Raw genomic sequence first — 14,828 nt, 5'->3', positions numbered from 1 at the left:
AGTTGGTGCCATCAAATATTCAGGTTATTTTATCATTTGGGGGTAGCTATTTGCACACACCGAAATGACTCAATGCACCTACTTAAGTGACTTTTGTAAAAAAATAAAAAATCAAATTATTATTTCACTTTTTTCGTGTTGACTTATTGCAGTCACCATCACCTATCGAATAAGTACCTAAAACCTAATTCTTACTTACTTCGTTTCCCCTCCTCTTCTTTTTCTAAGTTTTGTGAGAGGTTGAATCAATGGAGATAAAGTCTTAAGATTTTTTTTTATTTTAAATAATCTTATTTTTTTGAAATTTCTTTTACTTTCCTACATTTAATCATCAAGGAAGATATAAAATCACTTTTTAAAACCTCAAAATGATGATAATGAATTGAAGAACTTAAAAAAATTTTAACAGTTTTATTCAGTTAAGTTCAAAAAAATTCAATAGGTACCTACCCTACAGAACGTTCCAAAATCAATTCAATAGGTACCTGTCAAATATAACTTTCTCATGTGAATGACTTCGATTCGATTAAAAATATTAGGATAAAAAAAATAAGTAAGATCAAAATTTAAAATTCTCATTGAAATCTTTTTAGAAGAAAATGAAATAAGAGAAAGAGGAGAAGAAGAAGAAAAATAGTTTCATACCTTTATGTAGATGAAATAAGCAATTTAGATGGAAGTACATTTAATAAGTGTTTGTAGATAATTATTGAATCATGATACTCTGACTATCCCACATGGCCAATTCAATCGACTATCAACAAACAAGTTTGGGAATCGTAGATCTGCACTCCTCTCCTCAGGATACATGATTGCACTTCCCTATTTCTTTTTTAAATATCTCGAGGGAATCATGTATCTTAGGGAGCACAGGTCTATTGTTTCTGAACTTGTCACGTCAGATAGTCGATTGAATATGTCATGTGGGACAGTCAAATTATCACGACTCACAATTATTTTAAAGTTCAAGTGAGTATCATACGAAAGTGAGTGAAATGAGTCATTTCTTTGTGTGCAAATAGCCGCCCCAATATCATTTTAAAGTCATTTTTTCAATGACAATCATTCCCGACCATAGTTGAATTCTATAACCAATATCAAATATCATCGAATTTACTGTTATAGATTGAGCCTAGAAAATAATAAGTTAATTCGAATTCGATCCTCATTGAGAGTTGAGACTTCCTTGTGACGTCATCTTCTGAACCAATCCAAATTCTCTCTCTGCAATTCTAACTTCTCTCTTTTTCGTTTCTCAGTTCTTCTCAAATCAATCATCCATGGCGACACAATTCATGGACTTCTGTGGGGTTTTATCTGAATCAAAGAGAATCATCAAAGCCCATTCCCGCCATTTCTTAGCTCTCTCAGTCGTCTTTCTCCTCCCCATCGCCTTCTCTCTCATCGCTTTCCCAACTCTCCATCTCTTAATCACCAAATTCGATACAGACCCAACCGAAACCCTCATCCGTTACTCTCCTCACCAATATCGTATCGGTCTCAAAACCCTTTCAATTTCTCTCCTCTACGCCTTTATAGTCCTCACTTTCTTTCTCTGCGCCACCGGAACCATCACATACAGTATCTATCAAGGCTTATTCGGTCGTCCTGTAAAATTCGTATCCGCCATTAAATCTCTCACAAATTCTCTCTTACGCCTGTTTGTAACTGTTCTCTGTGCGAAAAGTATCATCTTGGCAATCTTATTTCTTGTTGGGTTGGTTGTGTATTTAGTAATCAAGTCAGTTGAATTTCTAGGGTTTCAATTATCGTATTCTTGGCCTTGCTTTACCATAGTTTACGTGATGGGTTTGGTGGGTTTAGGGTTAGGGTTGATGTATTTGCAGGTGAATTGGATTTTAGTTTGTGTAATTGTGGTGGTTGAATCGAGTTGGGGATTCGAGCCTTTGAGGCGAAGTACATATTTGGTGAGGGGAACGAGGGGTGTGGCAGTGTTTCTGCTATTGTTTTTTGGTGGGTTTATGGCTGTGATATCGCAGGGCTGTATGGAATTGACATTGGCATCGGGCATTTGGACAGAATTGTTGTTGGTGTTGCAGATTGTTTTTCTTTCGGCATGTGTGATGGTGATGTTGTTAAATAGTGTGGCGGCAAATACGGTGTTATATATGCATTGTAAGGCTTTGCATGGCGAGCTTGCATGGGAGATTGCAGAGGAATTCGCTCAGGAATATGCGAGCTTGCCGTTTGATGGAGAGAAGGTCCCTCACGTTGTTTCTGTCATCCAACCTTGATGAATATGAGCAAATTGATTAGGTACTCTATCTTCATTTATTTATAATTTATAGTCCTTTTTTATATGTATTTGAAGATATAAAAAGTTTGAATTTGGAGTGTGAATGCCATTAAAGAAGAAAGTGTGAGCTTGAATTTCAGTTGATCTCCCTACAATGGATTTTTAGATTAAATGCAGAAAAGTCTTGGGTTGTAATTTGGTGTTGGTTATTCTTTGTAGAATTATAGAAATTGGGGAATTAATAAGAAGAATTAATAAATTTAGGATGCACTTGGCAAGTTTTTTAGTGCTGAAAGAAACTTTGTAGTGTTTTTTGAATTGTTAATCGAGGTGGTTCCTTTGCCTCGTATAGCAATTTGATTGTCAAATTTATGTTTGTTTTTTTCATTTTTATGCCACAAACATGCTATTTGTCTCCAACCACAAGGGAGAATGTTACCAAATTAAAAACAGAACAACTATTATTAGGGGTAGAGATACATGTTAGATGCAGAGATGGAATCATTGAAGGTGTTGCGGTGATCAGAAAGATTTAATCAGAAGTCAATGAGGCTCAAGTGGGTAATTTTGTGTGTTTACAATGGTATATGGTCCAAGCAATCCGGGTGGAACCCTTTGGTGTCACTTACATTGGTCAAAGTTTTACTGGAAAGTAGCTTTCTTTATGAAACTTTTTTGTCATGGTTGTAGTATTGGAGATTTGTTTAGAGGAATGTCTTGATTGTAATGCAGAAGAGCATGAAGAAGAGTTTGTAGGAAGATAGTAGGATTTCCTCAAATTCAAATTTAGGATGTCGAATTCACGAGAACATAACGATTGCCCCATTCAATTGTGTTTCTGAGAAAGGGATGGAGTTAATATTGTTCATCTTTTGGTGTAGCTTCTATTCAAATTTCTAGTGGTTAATTAATTGTCCATGAGCCTCCCTGTTAGTTCTATAAAACCCTTTATTTTTGTCGAGACAGTGAAAGTTAGGCAACTTAGTTTATGTTGAGGCATTGTGTGTCACGCATTTCTTACTTTTTGATGACAAATTGCAAGCATGGTTTTAAATCTTGTCCGAGATCAAGACGACTCGCCCGATACGTCTCAGTATCGTCCACCAACGAGACGGATAGACAAGTCAATGTATCGGACGAGATTTAAAACCCAGGTTCACTTTTCACCTTGTTGAACAAGACGTCTCAAAACGTACTGGAAAACTCATCTGAGACAATTCGGTCTCGGTCGTGGACAAGACGAGACATGAAAATGAGTTTAAAAACCATGATTGCAAGTCACTCCCTCATTCATCTTGTTTTTTTTTATATATACTTATCGACTCCTCTAAAGTCCAAAGTAGTATGTTCTTTTCCTTTTAGGCCTACAAAACAGTAAAGTTGTAGAAATTTTAATGAAATGTTGTTCAGGAAAAATTACCATGCTTACATAGAAGTTCTTGGAGAATTATTTGTGCTTCTTGTCATTGGCTATTGGTGCTTAATATGATTTTCTCTTGACAGAAAAAGAAGAATCCATTTGAGGAGTGGCCTTTGATGTAGCTGGTAGCGTTGTCAAAGATGAATTGGTGTGGATTACTATTATCTAGAACATGTTGCAAGCCATTCGTGTCGAAGTAGTTGACACTGGGTTTCGAAAGAAGGCGACTTCTTGGACTGGAGAGTGGTTTCGGTGGGGTTTGTTGAAGGACGTCTTTAACTGGCCGATTTTCGTATTTTAATTCGTCATCGTTGTACTTCGTGGACTAAATAGGACTTAATGTAGATTCAAGTCTCAGAAGTGTTCAGTATGATAGTAGCAGTAACATCCATAATGTATATACTTATGTTACAAACTTTGGATTCCTGTTTTCATTAGGGGCATTTTGATCATTTTCAATTTAAATAATGCAGAAAAAAAAAGTTATTTTTTTCAGAATTTAGAATCTAAAAGCTGGTCCAGGGCAGGTTTGACTTCTGGTTTATCAAACAATATTATGGTCCACGTAAGTCATCATTAGTCAAAAGAAAAAAAAAAAAACAATTGCTCACATGCCATCAGAATCCGGACCAATCACATGAACTCGCGTGTATTAAATATATACCGATTTACAAAACCACCCTCGTTAGGATTGATGCGACACGCGGCACGCACTTGAGAGTTTGTTAGCACAGTGACAAAAAAAAATTTGTGAGCAAAAACTTTCTCTGTTTTTTTTCCTATTTTTGTCTTTTTCTGGTGACTGTGAAAATGGAGTCTATGAGAGATGGATGGAGAGAGTTTTGTGAGTTGTGACAGAAAATCGATATCAGATCTAAGGATCAAATATTCCCAATTAGGGATTCTGTTTCACCTCTCAAGTATCTTATAATCGAATTCCACAAAATCTCTATGAAGATGGAAGAGAATTCTAGCAGAAATGACAGCGATTTAGAAAACCATGGAATCACCGAAGAATCACAATTACAAACTCTAGAACTCGAATCACCAGATTCTGATACACGCAAGAGCCTCTGCGTCGATCAACAGTTCGATTCGATGTCCGCAATGGAGATCTTAAGAGAGACTGTTAGAATCCTTCGATACGATCCCTCAAGTTTCATGGTGATCGCAGCGATCCTTATTTGTCCTGTTTCAGCTGTTCTCCTCTCTGGTGCCCTAATTGATCAATCCATGGTGAAGAAACTTACTTTTAGGTTTTTAACAATTTCACAGTCAAGTGGTCTCCCTTTGAGGCATTTCGTCAAACTGTTGTGCCAAAGATTATCAGAAATGGTAATTTCTTCCGTGTTCTGCTTCCCTTTGTACACCACTTTCTCACTATTATCGAAATCTGCTATCGTATACTCTGTGGATTGCACTTATTCAAGAAAGAAATTCGTTCCATCCAAGTTCTTTGCGATCTTCCTTAAGATCTGGAGGTGTCTTGTTTCTACATATTTATGGATCTGTTTGGTAATAATTGGATGTGTAGCTCTGTTTATTGTACTACTCATCACCATTTGCAATGTTTTTACTTTACTAGGTTTTTCATCTGATCTGATTATCTATCCTGCAATATTGGTGGGCTTGATCTTCTCTGTTATTTTTGCAAATGTGGTTATTATCTGTAATCTTGCTGTTGTGGTCTCTGTTTTGGAGGATTTGTCGGGGCCAAGGGCTTTACTTAGATCAAGTGTTCTAATACAAGGAAAGACTCAAGTGGGTTTAATGATATTTCTTGGGTCGACAATGGGGATGGCATTTCTCGAGGGATTGTTTGATCATAGAGTGAAGACTGTAAGCTATGGAGATGGGTCTTCTAGGATATGGGAAGGGCCTCTATTGGTGATTATGTATTCGTTCGTTGTGCTTATCGATTATATGATGAGTTCGGTTTTCTACTTCACTTGTAGGTTTTCTAATGTGGAAGACTTGGATGAAGATGGTCGCGCCCTTGTAGATGTTATGGCTCCATCTCAAGTATTGGATATTTAAGTTACATTGTGATCCAATTTGAGAAACATTTTTCTTGAATAATAAGCAGAAAATGAGTTGTGGAAGGTAGAAACCATGGAAAATTCGGGTCCTATTCTTCGATAAATCTTTGATGTATGGGTACACCGCATTGTTGCTTGGGAATGAAAGAAAGTGTTCGTGGTGCTTATTGATTCTATGAGGAGTGTGGTTTTCTACTTCAGTTATCGGTCATTTAGTGGAAGCCTTGGAGGAAAGTGGGAGGAGGTACCCTTGTTGAAGTTATGGTTCCTTCATGTGGATTGATGGACGTGGCCTATTTCAGCACCATTTTTTTTCCTGTATGTTAAGTGAAATTAGGGGTTTTGAAATGTAGAAAACTATATAAGGTTCCATCCTTCAATTAATCTTGGACATGAGTATGCAATGTTGCTTGTCTGGGTGTTCTATAAGCTTGTGGGGGACAAAGAAAAGCATCCGAAACCCTTGTAGTCGTAATTATACTGAATTAATTATATTCATTGTGGGAGAAATTTGACATACCAGTCAGATTCTTCATGTGACACTGTAATGCCTTTTTCGTGAGGTATATCTTTTCAAATTCTAAACACAAATTTTGAACAATACATCTCAGTACAGTAAAATATTTTGTGGTTGGAATGTTTAAAGTGGCAAATGGCAATGATGATCTTTGCAATGTTGGATTATTTGGTTAATTCTTAGTTTCATCACAATGGAATTGGCTCTCGAATTAGTAATGTGTAGACTTTGTATGATGGACTACTTGGCTTTCCATGTTCATATGAAACAAACTGGTTTTGTGAGAAAGCGTACGTCCAATAGAAATTCATTATTTATCCACCAAAATGATTTTCTCTCAATAAATTTTTGCAATTTTTTTTAATCATACACTCGGTTCAAGAACTAAAATAGCCATTTGGATTCAATCGTAATGTGAGTCTGATACATGATTTTAAAACTCGTTTTGACGTCTTGTCTCGTCCATGAACGAGGCCGAATCGTCTTGGATGAGTTTTCCGATATGTTTGAATTGTCTTGTTCAACAATGAGAAAAATGAACCATGGTTTTAAATCTCATCTAATACATTTGACTTGCCTATCCACCTTGTTGGTGGATGTTACCGAGATGTTTTGGACGAGTCGTCTCAGTCTCGAGCGAGATTTAAAACCATGGTCTTAGAGATTGAGGTTAAGTCTCTTCCGTGCATGCTGGGCAGCGGAGGCCCAATAGAAGCTCGTGTGCAAATACATGAAGTGCAATGATTTTTAAGGTTGGAGTGCAAGTAAGAGCTAGTGGTGTGCAACTAGTTGGTCTCAATGACAAAATACAAGAACTACCATAGTAGATGAAGTAATCCAACACCAGATGATCAAGTAACAGGGATTAATGGAAGTCTGAGAGTTTGTGGGGGTAATAAAATAGCAAAGTTGCCTTAATAGTGCCATCTCAAACCCAATTACCACTACTAACATGGAGAGATGAAATTAGTTGATGGGTCTTGAAGCTTGGATTGAAACCTTGGGCATATGAATGCAAGATCATCAAACCTCCCCTTCAAGTCAAGATCAAGATCAACCACTCTATTGGTTTTCGTTAAATCAAAGCCTTCTATTGTTAGCTTGACTCAACGAAGATGACACGTTAGATTTAACCATCCTATTATCATGGTCAGAGCTGAAGACAAGATTACTCCAGTCCATTGACCTGTACAAACTTCTAGAAGAAACCCGGTCACTATCTTCACCTCCCGAGGCATCGTACCCATCGCTGTTTGACCTCGACAGTCTAATGCCCTTCTGAGCAGCAGATCCATCAGCTGAAAGAGCTACAAGCACTCTTGCTTCTTCAGCTCCTGATGAGGAGACACGGAACGGATGTGGATTAAACGAGTCTATACTGCTGTCAGGAGAAGAATCAACAATTGTGGGTGATGCTGACATGGCTCGGCTCGTGTGAAAAGCACTCCGTGCTTCAAGTTGCAGAGGAGCCAAACTGTTGTCAGCAGCTTTGATAGACATCTTTGCTAGGGGTTCAAGGGGGTTGTCTGTCGGGACCCTAAATGGTTGATTTCTCCGGATCTCGGGCCTTGGAGCCATCTGGCTGCTTTCCCGTCTCACAACAGGCTGAAGGATTTTGGATTTCTTCCTCGCTTGTGAAGCAGCTTTTGAGACTTCTTCTGCATTGAGACGTGCAAGTGTCCACGGACTAATCTTTACAGCTCCAGCGTTCTTCTTCCCAACAGGTTCATCTCCCAACATTCGCTTTCCCGACAAACTTAAAGACGTGCCAATGTCTGGTGGAACCACATCAAACTGGAGGCAAACCAGAAATCACAGTATTAAGTCTAGTATAAAAAATAAATAAAAATAAATAAGAGAGAAGAAGAAGAAGAAGAGAGCTACCATTGACACCCCAACTTCTACTTATTACACCCCAATTTCTTTACATTCTTTATCACATCCTAATTAAAGATTAAAACACACCATTCGAACATTACAAAAGTTAAGCACTATAACACATTCAAACCACTTCAGCAGTTGTTTACAATTAGGAATAGGCTCATATAAAATCCTAAATCTAGCAAATAAAAATCTAAGAGAGAGAGAGATTCTATAGGCACCCCAACTTTTACTTATTCTCGACCATTGATTTTTTTTTTTTAATTGGGGTGTAACAAGTAAAAAAAATTGGGTGCCAATAGTAGCTAAAAAAAGGGAAAATGGCAGTATCCATCCCAGGAACATCCTATTGCAATATCATCCCTTGGTCCAGAATGTGGATGGTGGTTTTTTTTTTTTTTCCTACAATACCACAAGAAGAGTCATTTGGTTTCAATACCTGGTCTTCAAGAAACAAGCGAGGAGGAGTACACCATGCTCTTCGATGTAAAGCATTGAAGGAGCCTGTGCTGCTTAATCCAGTAAGGGAGCTGGAAAGAGACATTGGAGGACTCTGCTGACATGTTTCTTCTTGTTGCTCTTGATCCCTCAATGCTACAATGTAATCATATGTGCTAATTCCCTGTAACACAATCTCATACATATGTAGTAAACATGTTATCGACCAATTCATTATTATTTTTTTTCAAAAACAGGTATCTGATATGATATCAGACACTGTCGGGCATATTGATGAATTTACCTTTATGCCCTTGATTGGATGTAGATTTACAGGAATGGTAAGTAAATAGTGTTATGTAATCGTGTATATGTCCATTTTCATATATCAAAATAATATATATGGACTCAGTAATTTTTGAAAAATACTGAGGCCGTTTTTGTAAAACACTGTATATCAAATATTTCCTCTACGGTTAAAATAATACAAAAATCTACACATTAGAAAGTGACGTGTTGTTATTGGACTCACCTTTTTTATGAGAAGAACATGAAAGAAGAAAAGCTGAGCAAGTGGTAGGGTAGAAATCATAGCCAAAATAGTGCAAGAAGCCTGTTGAAATGTAAATTTAAATCCCATTAGTGAGAGATCAAGACCAATTCTTAGAAATCAATCTCCTGATATCAATGAAAGATCACCAATATCATAAAAACAGAACTTTGACTCAAAACTTGGCTTAACTCCAAGACCACGAAACAAGACAAACTATTTGATAGAAGAAAATAAATGAAGAATTTGACACTCACCACCACAACAACAAAGGGTAACAATGAGAATCTGCTCCCCAAATTGGAAGTGATCTCCACAGTGAATTGCTTCCGATCAAGAAAACAGTAGATCATCACAAGGATTCCAATCGTCCACTGTAGAACAAGCTGCAATTCCAAGCTCAAAGTGTGCAAAACACATATAAACCTGTTAGTTATCATAGAATGAAAATAAAAGTACCTGAAAATAAAAGCTCATTCATTCTTTGACTGAGAAGATAATTTGGTGGGAATGGGTCCTAAATAAACTGGATGAGGCTGCAACTATGGTTGTGACTTCTCCGCCTTCTTTCCTAGAAAGAGAATTGTGTGGAACATTGAGGCATTTGGAAGTAGAGAACTGGGTGGGTTTTTTAGAGTAAAATGCATTCGGTGTAGGAGGTCATCATTATCATCTTAGCTCTTATATTCTCTTGGTGCAAGAATTTAAAATTTTAAGGAGCTTTATTTGGAGGACTTGTTTAGGTGAGAGATGGTGAGAGCAGATATGAAGTTACTTTCAATAATAGAAGACTTGGCTATAGACATAGTGGAATAGAGGAACGAAATTCATTAACTGGCCCCAAATCATGTTAACCAACCAACTACTGCAAAAGATCGATCTGTTGGAGGGGGAGAACTATGAATATAAGAGGGGAGGCTTAACTGGGGTAAGACACACCCGAGAATGGAGGAAAATATACACTCAACACTCCCCCTCACCCATAAGGATGGAAAGAATCGAACCCGTGACCTATATGAACCTAGCGCCCCATACCATGTTAACCAACCACTAAAGATCGATCTGTTGGAGAGGGGGAAAACTATAAATATAAGAGGGTCACAGGGCTTAACTGGGGTATGACACACCCGAGGGTGGAGGAAAATATACACTCAACAAATCATTGGGATAAGGCTTCGTAGGTGGGAATATATAGTGAACTCTGAAAAAAAAATATATACACTCAACACTCCCCAACATATAATTTTGGATAAGGCTTTGTTGTTGAGATAGTGAAAACAAATATGAACTCACGTTTAATAATAGAAGACTTGACTCTAGACATAGTGGAATAAAGGAAATAAGATTCATGTAGCCAACCCCAAATCTTTGGGATAAGGCTTTGTTTAGGTGGGAGCTTGTGAGTAGTGTGAACTCCAAAAAAAAAACTAAGGTTGTGAAAGACAAATGTTCGACAGGCTCACACAAGCGACAAAACATAGGAGGGAGTGAGCAATTTGGATCTATCATATTTGAAAGTCTAAACAAGGAAGATTATGCTTACCAAAAGTAGGGCAGAAACCATGAGTGCGAAAAACTGCCGGTAGTTCTTTTTTCCTATACAATTGTTGAGCCACTACAAAACCATGGATGAAGAAAACATTAGATGAGTAGCCGAGGACCACGAGAATTCCCACCAAATCAAGAGCGTATACCCTGCAGTGATGATCGAAGTGGTCAACACACTTATCACAGACTCTGCAGTGCTTGCTGTACTTGAAAACCTGCACTATTGTTCAACAAAATTAAAATGTGTCCCATATAAAGTACATAGATTATCATAGGTAAAATCTTTTTGGGGGTGGGACTACATATTTTCACACTACGACCTCACCCACCAATTACTAACCACTAACCCCGTTTGTCTATTGAAAAGAAAAAGAAAACAAAGAATGCCCACCACATACCTCCACCTTACACAAATTACAGTAGAACATGCCATCTTCGCTCATTTGTTGCTCAGATGATTCTTCATGCTGTCTTGAGCAATTGCGGACAAGGGCAGAAGGACACCACCCCAAGAAAACCAAACAACATGATGAATGCTTCAAGGATGCACTCTTCTTTTCAATTTCATTAGAGGGGTCCTCTCCAATGGCATTCATCCCCACCATGCCTTCATCCAAGGGCTTCCCTCTAACCTTTGCAGCATTTTCATCTGTTGAGGAAATTGATTCCCCTCCAAGTTTAGACTCCATGACCTTACTATGCTTTCCACTGCTCACAATGTTAAAGTGCTTCTTGGACTTGAAGACTCCAGGGTCACTAGGATTAGCTGCCGCACACCAAATGTACAGGCAGAAGACAGACGTAATCTGACAAGCAACAAATGTTATTGAGAAATGCAGAATAGAAGAGAATGGCGGTGGAAATTGCATCCATCTTCAATTGAACTTGATTAGGTTAAATAAATGTCTTGAGAAGGCTAAACTAATGAAACCTATATAATATGTACTACACTGTTAAAGTGACGAACACAGAGAATGAAAAATCTGGAAAGGGAAAATTTCAGAAAAAAAATAATCAAAAGTCAGCAATGGCACTCATTTAGTTTTATACTCACCAAACACACATTGTTTCCCAAGTAGTGCACGTAATTGTGAGAATCATACATGGAATTGGCAATGCACTCATTTAGTTGTAACGTCCTGATGTGGATACATTGGCATGATTAAGGACATTTATGCAAGGGTTGTGACTAATGTGAGGGAAAATGGAGAGAAGACAAATGAGGTCCCAATTATAATTGGTCAACATTAGGGATTTGCTTCGATTCAATATTTGTTTGCTCTAGTTATTGATGAAATAACTATCATATTTAAGAGCACGTATCTTGGTGTATATTTTGCAAATGATATATTATTAGTTGATAAGACTAGAAAAGGGGTCAACACAAAAATTGAACTATGGAGAGAGATGTTGGAATCCAATGGGCTTTAGTAAAAATAGAACCAAGACCAATACATTGAGTTTAAATTTAGTATTGACACACAGGAGGAATGCCCACTAAAAATATGATAGTCTAGAAATACTTTGAAACAACCACTTGGGTTATCTTGGGTATATTACACAGGATGGATAGATTGAAACGTATGTTGCCTATAGAATCATATTTGGATAATTAAAGTGGAAGAGCACTTTTGGGGTGTTATAGTACAGATGCATAACGATCAAATTAAAGGAATTTTTTTATAAGAGAATAAGAAGACCAGTTAGGCTTTATGGAGCTGAATATTGGGCGGTCAAGAAGCATCATGTTAATAAATTGAGTGTAACAATGAGGATGTTGGGTAAAAAGACTATGAAAGGTAAAATTAGAAACGAACACATTCGCTTCAATAGGCAATAAACTAAGAGAAAGTCGACTGAGATGGTTTGGACATATTCAACTAATGTCAGTTAGAGACCCAAAAGAACATGGATGGAAATAGTGAAATTAGATATCAAAACTCTCTAATTCACAAAAGACATAGCTATGGACAGAGTGGTATGAAGAATCTAATAGGGCAAGAGGAAGACCCAAAAGAACATGGATGGAAATAGTGAAATTAGATATCAAAACTCTCTAAATCGCAAAAGACATAGCTATGGACAGAGTGGTATGAAGAAACAAGACTCATTAAGCCAAACTCAGTTTTTTGGGATAAGACTTTGAGGATGATGATGATGACATGGTGAAAGGTAGATGTGAGCACGACTTAAGCCTCAAGGCTCAAGCCTCAAACAGGTGGTGGTTTTAAACCTCTTTTAAACAAGTCCATACTTAAGCCTCAAGGCTAATTCCTACGCCTTTTACCTCAAGGCAAGACGCACATACCACATAGTCAATTTCCTCAATAAAAGGAGGCTTAGGAATAAAGGAAGATAAAGAATTCCAAGAAGCATTTAGATAAATGACATCGAGTTAAATCAGATAAAGTGAATTGTCCCTTTAGGGTCAAACCTTCATTTGGTGTTTTAACCAGCCAAAGTTAATCAAGACCCAGTTTGCTAAATTCATCTGCAATCAATCTTGCTTCACATCATAAGGTATGTGGCCTAATCAAAGGAGCAATGGATTCCCAAATTGGTAATGGGCATAAGTTCAAATCAGAGATTAGGACTTCAGTGACCTCACAGTATAAGTGAGACCGAAAAATAAAAATAATTGAGAAAAAAAATCAGGGAATCAGACCCAACTCATGGATCAGAAACCAAACACAAAAGCAACTCAGACATATTTCAGTACATCAAAACCACAAAACTAAGATAATAAAAATTAAAAAATGAGGCTGAAGTGGGCTTACAAGGGGAGTGTAGATACCCATCACAATATACTGAAATACTTTCCTTCCAACAAAGGGGACAAAGAACACATAAAAGGCAAACCCCAATGCCACAAATACAGTAACAGCAACCACCTTCAAAGAGAGAAAAATAAATAAATAAATAAGCACAAATAAATGAAAAAAAATACAAATAATATTAATAACAAAAAGAAAAATAAAAAGATATATATTACCTGAAGAGGATGGTGAGGAAGCTGCCACCCATGTTTCCTCATTTCCTGCTTGGATATTGCAAACAAAATGCTAAAATGGGTGCAAAAATATAAAGCTAGAAGTGAAGAAATTGGACAAAAGCCCTAACAATGAGTTAGGTATTTTATTTTTTATTTTTTATTTTTTTAAAGATTAGGAAGATATGGGTTTCATCAGAGCATCAAACCCACAAGGTTGCATGGCCATTTACTACCAGATTTCTCAGTGAAAAAGAGAAAAAATAAAACAAAAAGGTGGGAAGAAGAGATGATTGATTTGGCTAGAGAGAAGGGGTGAGCAATGGAGAGTGGAGAAAGCTTCTGTTCACTTCAAACATCACATCTCCCAAGCCATTGAAGAGAGAGAGAGAGAGAGAGAGAGATGGTAGTTGGATTTACTTGTGAGTTGTGAACCTTTTACAAGGGCAAAGCTAAGAGGACTGATTTTCTTTTTCATGCCAACTTTTTCTTGTTTCTTGTGATACCTTTCTCTATGAGCAAAATCCTGGTCTCAGATTCTTGGTCAGTAAAATACACATTTGTTTGGTTTCCCTTCTGTGATTACTAACTACCCATTTTAAACATTATTTATGGAATCTCTCTTTCTCTCTCTCTTAGTCCTGGATGGTCAAAGGAGATGAATTTATTTAAAAATAAATAAAAATTAACCCACTTTAGTAGTCATCACAAGCACCTTGAACTAGCTTCTACTTACTCTCTCTTCTCACTTCCTTATCTGTAGCTTTGCTTATGGGACCCATAACATGTGAAAATCCAACCTTGTAGATAGATACATCTAGACAAAAAATATCAATAAACCAATCAATTCTTGACCTTACTGTTTGGTAATTTATAGATCTATCATGAATGGACTCATCTTAGGGGATGTCCCATTTATAGACTTGATTATCAAACTGATGCAACCCTCCTTTTATTGGGATAGGCAATGTAGTGTAAAAAGGACACTACGCTAGTGAAGTTTGTGCTTGTTTAAACTCGATTTTGCGTCTCATCTCATCTAACCCAACTATTGAGTCATCTTGGATGAGTATTTCAATACGTTTGGGACATTTTGTTCAACAACAAAAAAATAAATGTGGGGTTATAAATCTCGTACAAAAAATTCTCTTGTCTATTCGTCTTGTCCATGCCTGATACCGAGACGACT

General features: G+C 37.2%; 3 protein-coding genes across 4 annotated transcripts; 2 read left to right on the top strand and 1 right to left on the bottom strand.

The window, feature by feature from the left end:
• Positions 1 to 1,280: 1,280 nt before the first annotated feature.
• LOC147394726 (uncharacterized) lies at positions 1,281 to 2,255 on the top strand. The gene has a single exon (XM_086453320.1). The coding sequence runs from the start codon at positions 1,281 to 1,283 to the stop codon at positions 2,253 to 2,255; it is 975 nt and encodes a 324-aa protein (XP_086309446.1).
• Positions 2,256 to 3,892: 1,637 nt separating this feature from the next.
• LOC147394725 (uncharacterized) lies at positions 3,893 to 6,372 on the top strand. The gene has a single exon (XM_086453206.1). It carries the CDS (start codon positions 4,629 to 4,631, stop codon positions 5,712 to 5,714), a length of 1,086 nt encoding a protein of 361 aa, XP_086309332.1. The 5' UTR covers positions 3,893 to 4,628; the 3' UTR covers positions 5,715 to 6,372.
• A 601-nt stretch (positions 6,373 to 6,973) lies between these two features.
• LOC147394724 (putative protein S-acyltransferase 22) lies at positions 6,974 to 14,222 on the bottom strand. Of its 2 annotated transcripts, XM_086453205.1 has the most exons (10): positions 14,060 to 14,221; positions 13,643 to 13,687; positions 13,428 to 13,541; positions 11,049 to 11,456; positions 10,797 to 10,865; positions 10,646 to 10,717; positions 9,360 to 9,488; positions 9,085 to 9,165; positions 8,554 to 8,736; positions 6,974 to 8,027 (listed from the first exon to the last, which is right to left on the bottom strand). In XM_086453205.1, the coding sequence occupies exons 2-10, from the start codon at positions 13,682 to 13,684 to the stop codon at positions 7,314 to 7,316; spliced, it is 1,812 nt and encodes a 603-aa protein (XP_086309331.1). In that variant the 5' UTR covers positions 13,685 to 13,687; positions 14,060 to 14,221; the 3' UTR covers positions 6,974 to 7,313. The 2 variants fall into 2 exon arrangements, with proteins under 2 accessions (XP_086309331.1, XP_086309330.1); XM_086453204.1 differs by having other exon boundaries at positions 6,975 to 8,027; positions 13,643 to 14,222.
• Positions 14,223 to 14,828: the final 606 nt, after the last annotated feature.

The sequence above is a fragment of the Akebia trifoliata genome, chromosome 9, assembly GCF_017979445.1.
Source record: "Akebia trifoliata isolate Shusen 1 chromosome 9, ASM1797944v1, whole genome shotgun sequence".
In the NCBI taxonomy this organism is placed as follows: Eukaryota; Viridiplantae; Streptophyta; class Magnoliopsida; order Ranunculales; family Lardizabalaceae; genus Akebia; species Akebia trifoliata.
This window is presented reverse-complemented; position numbering and strand designations above follow the sequence as displayed.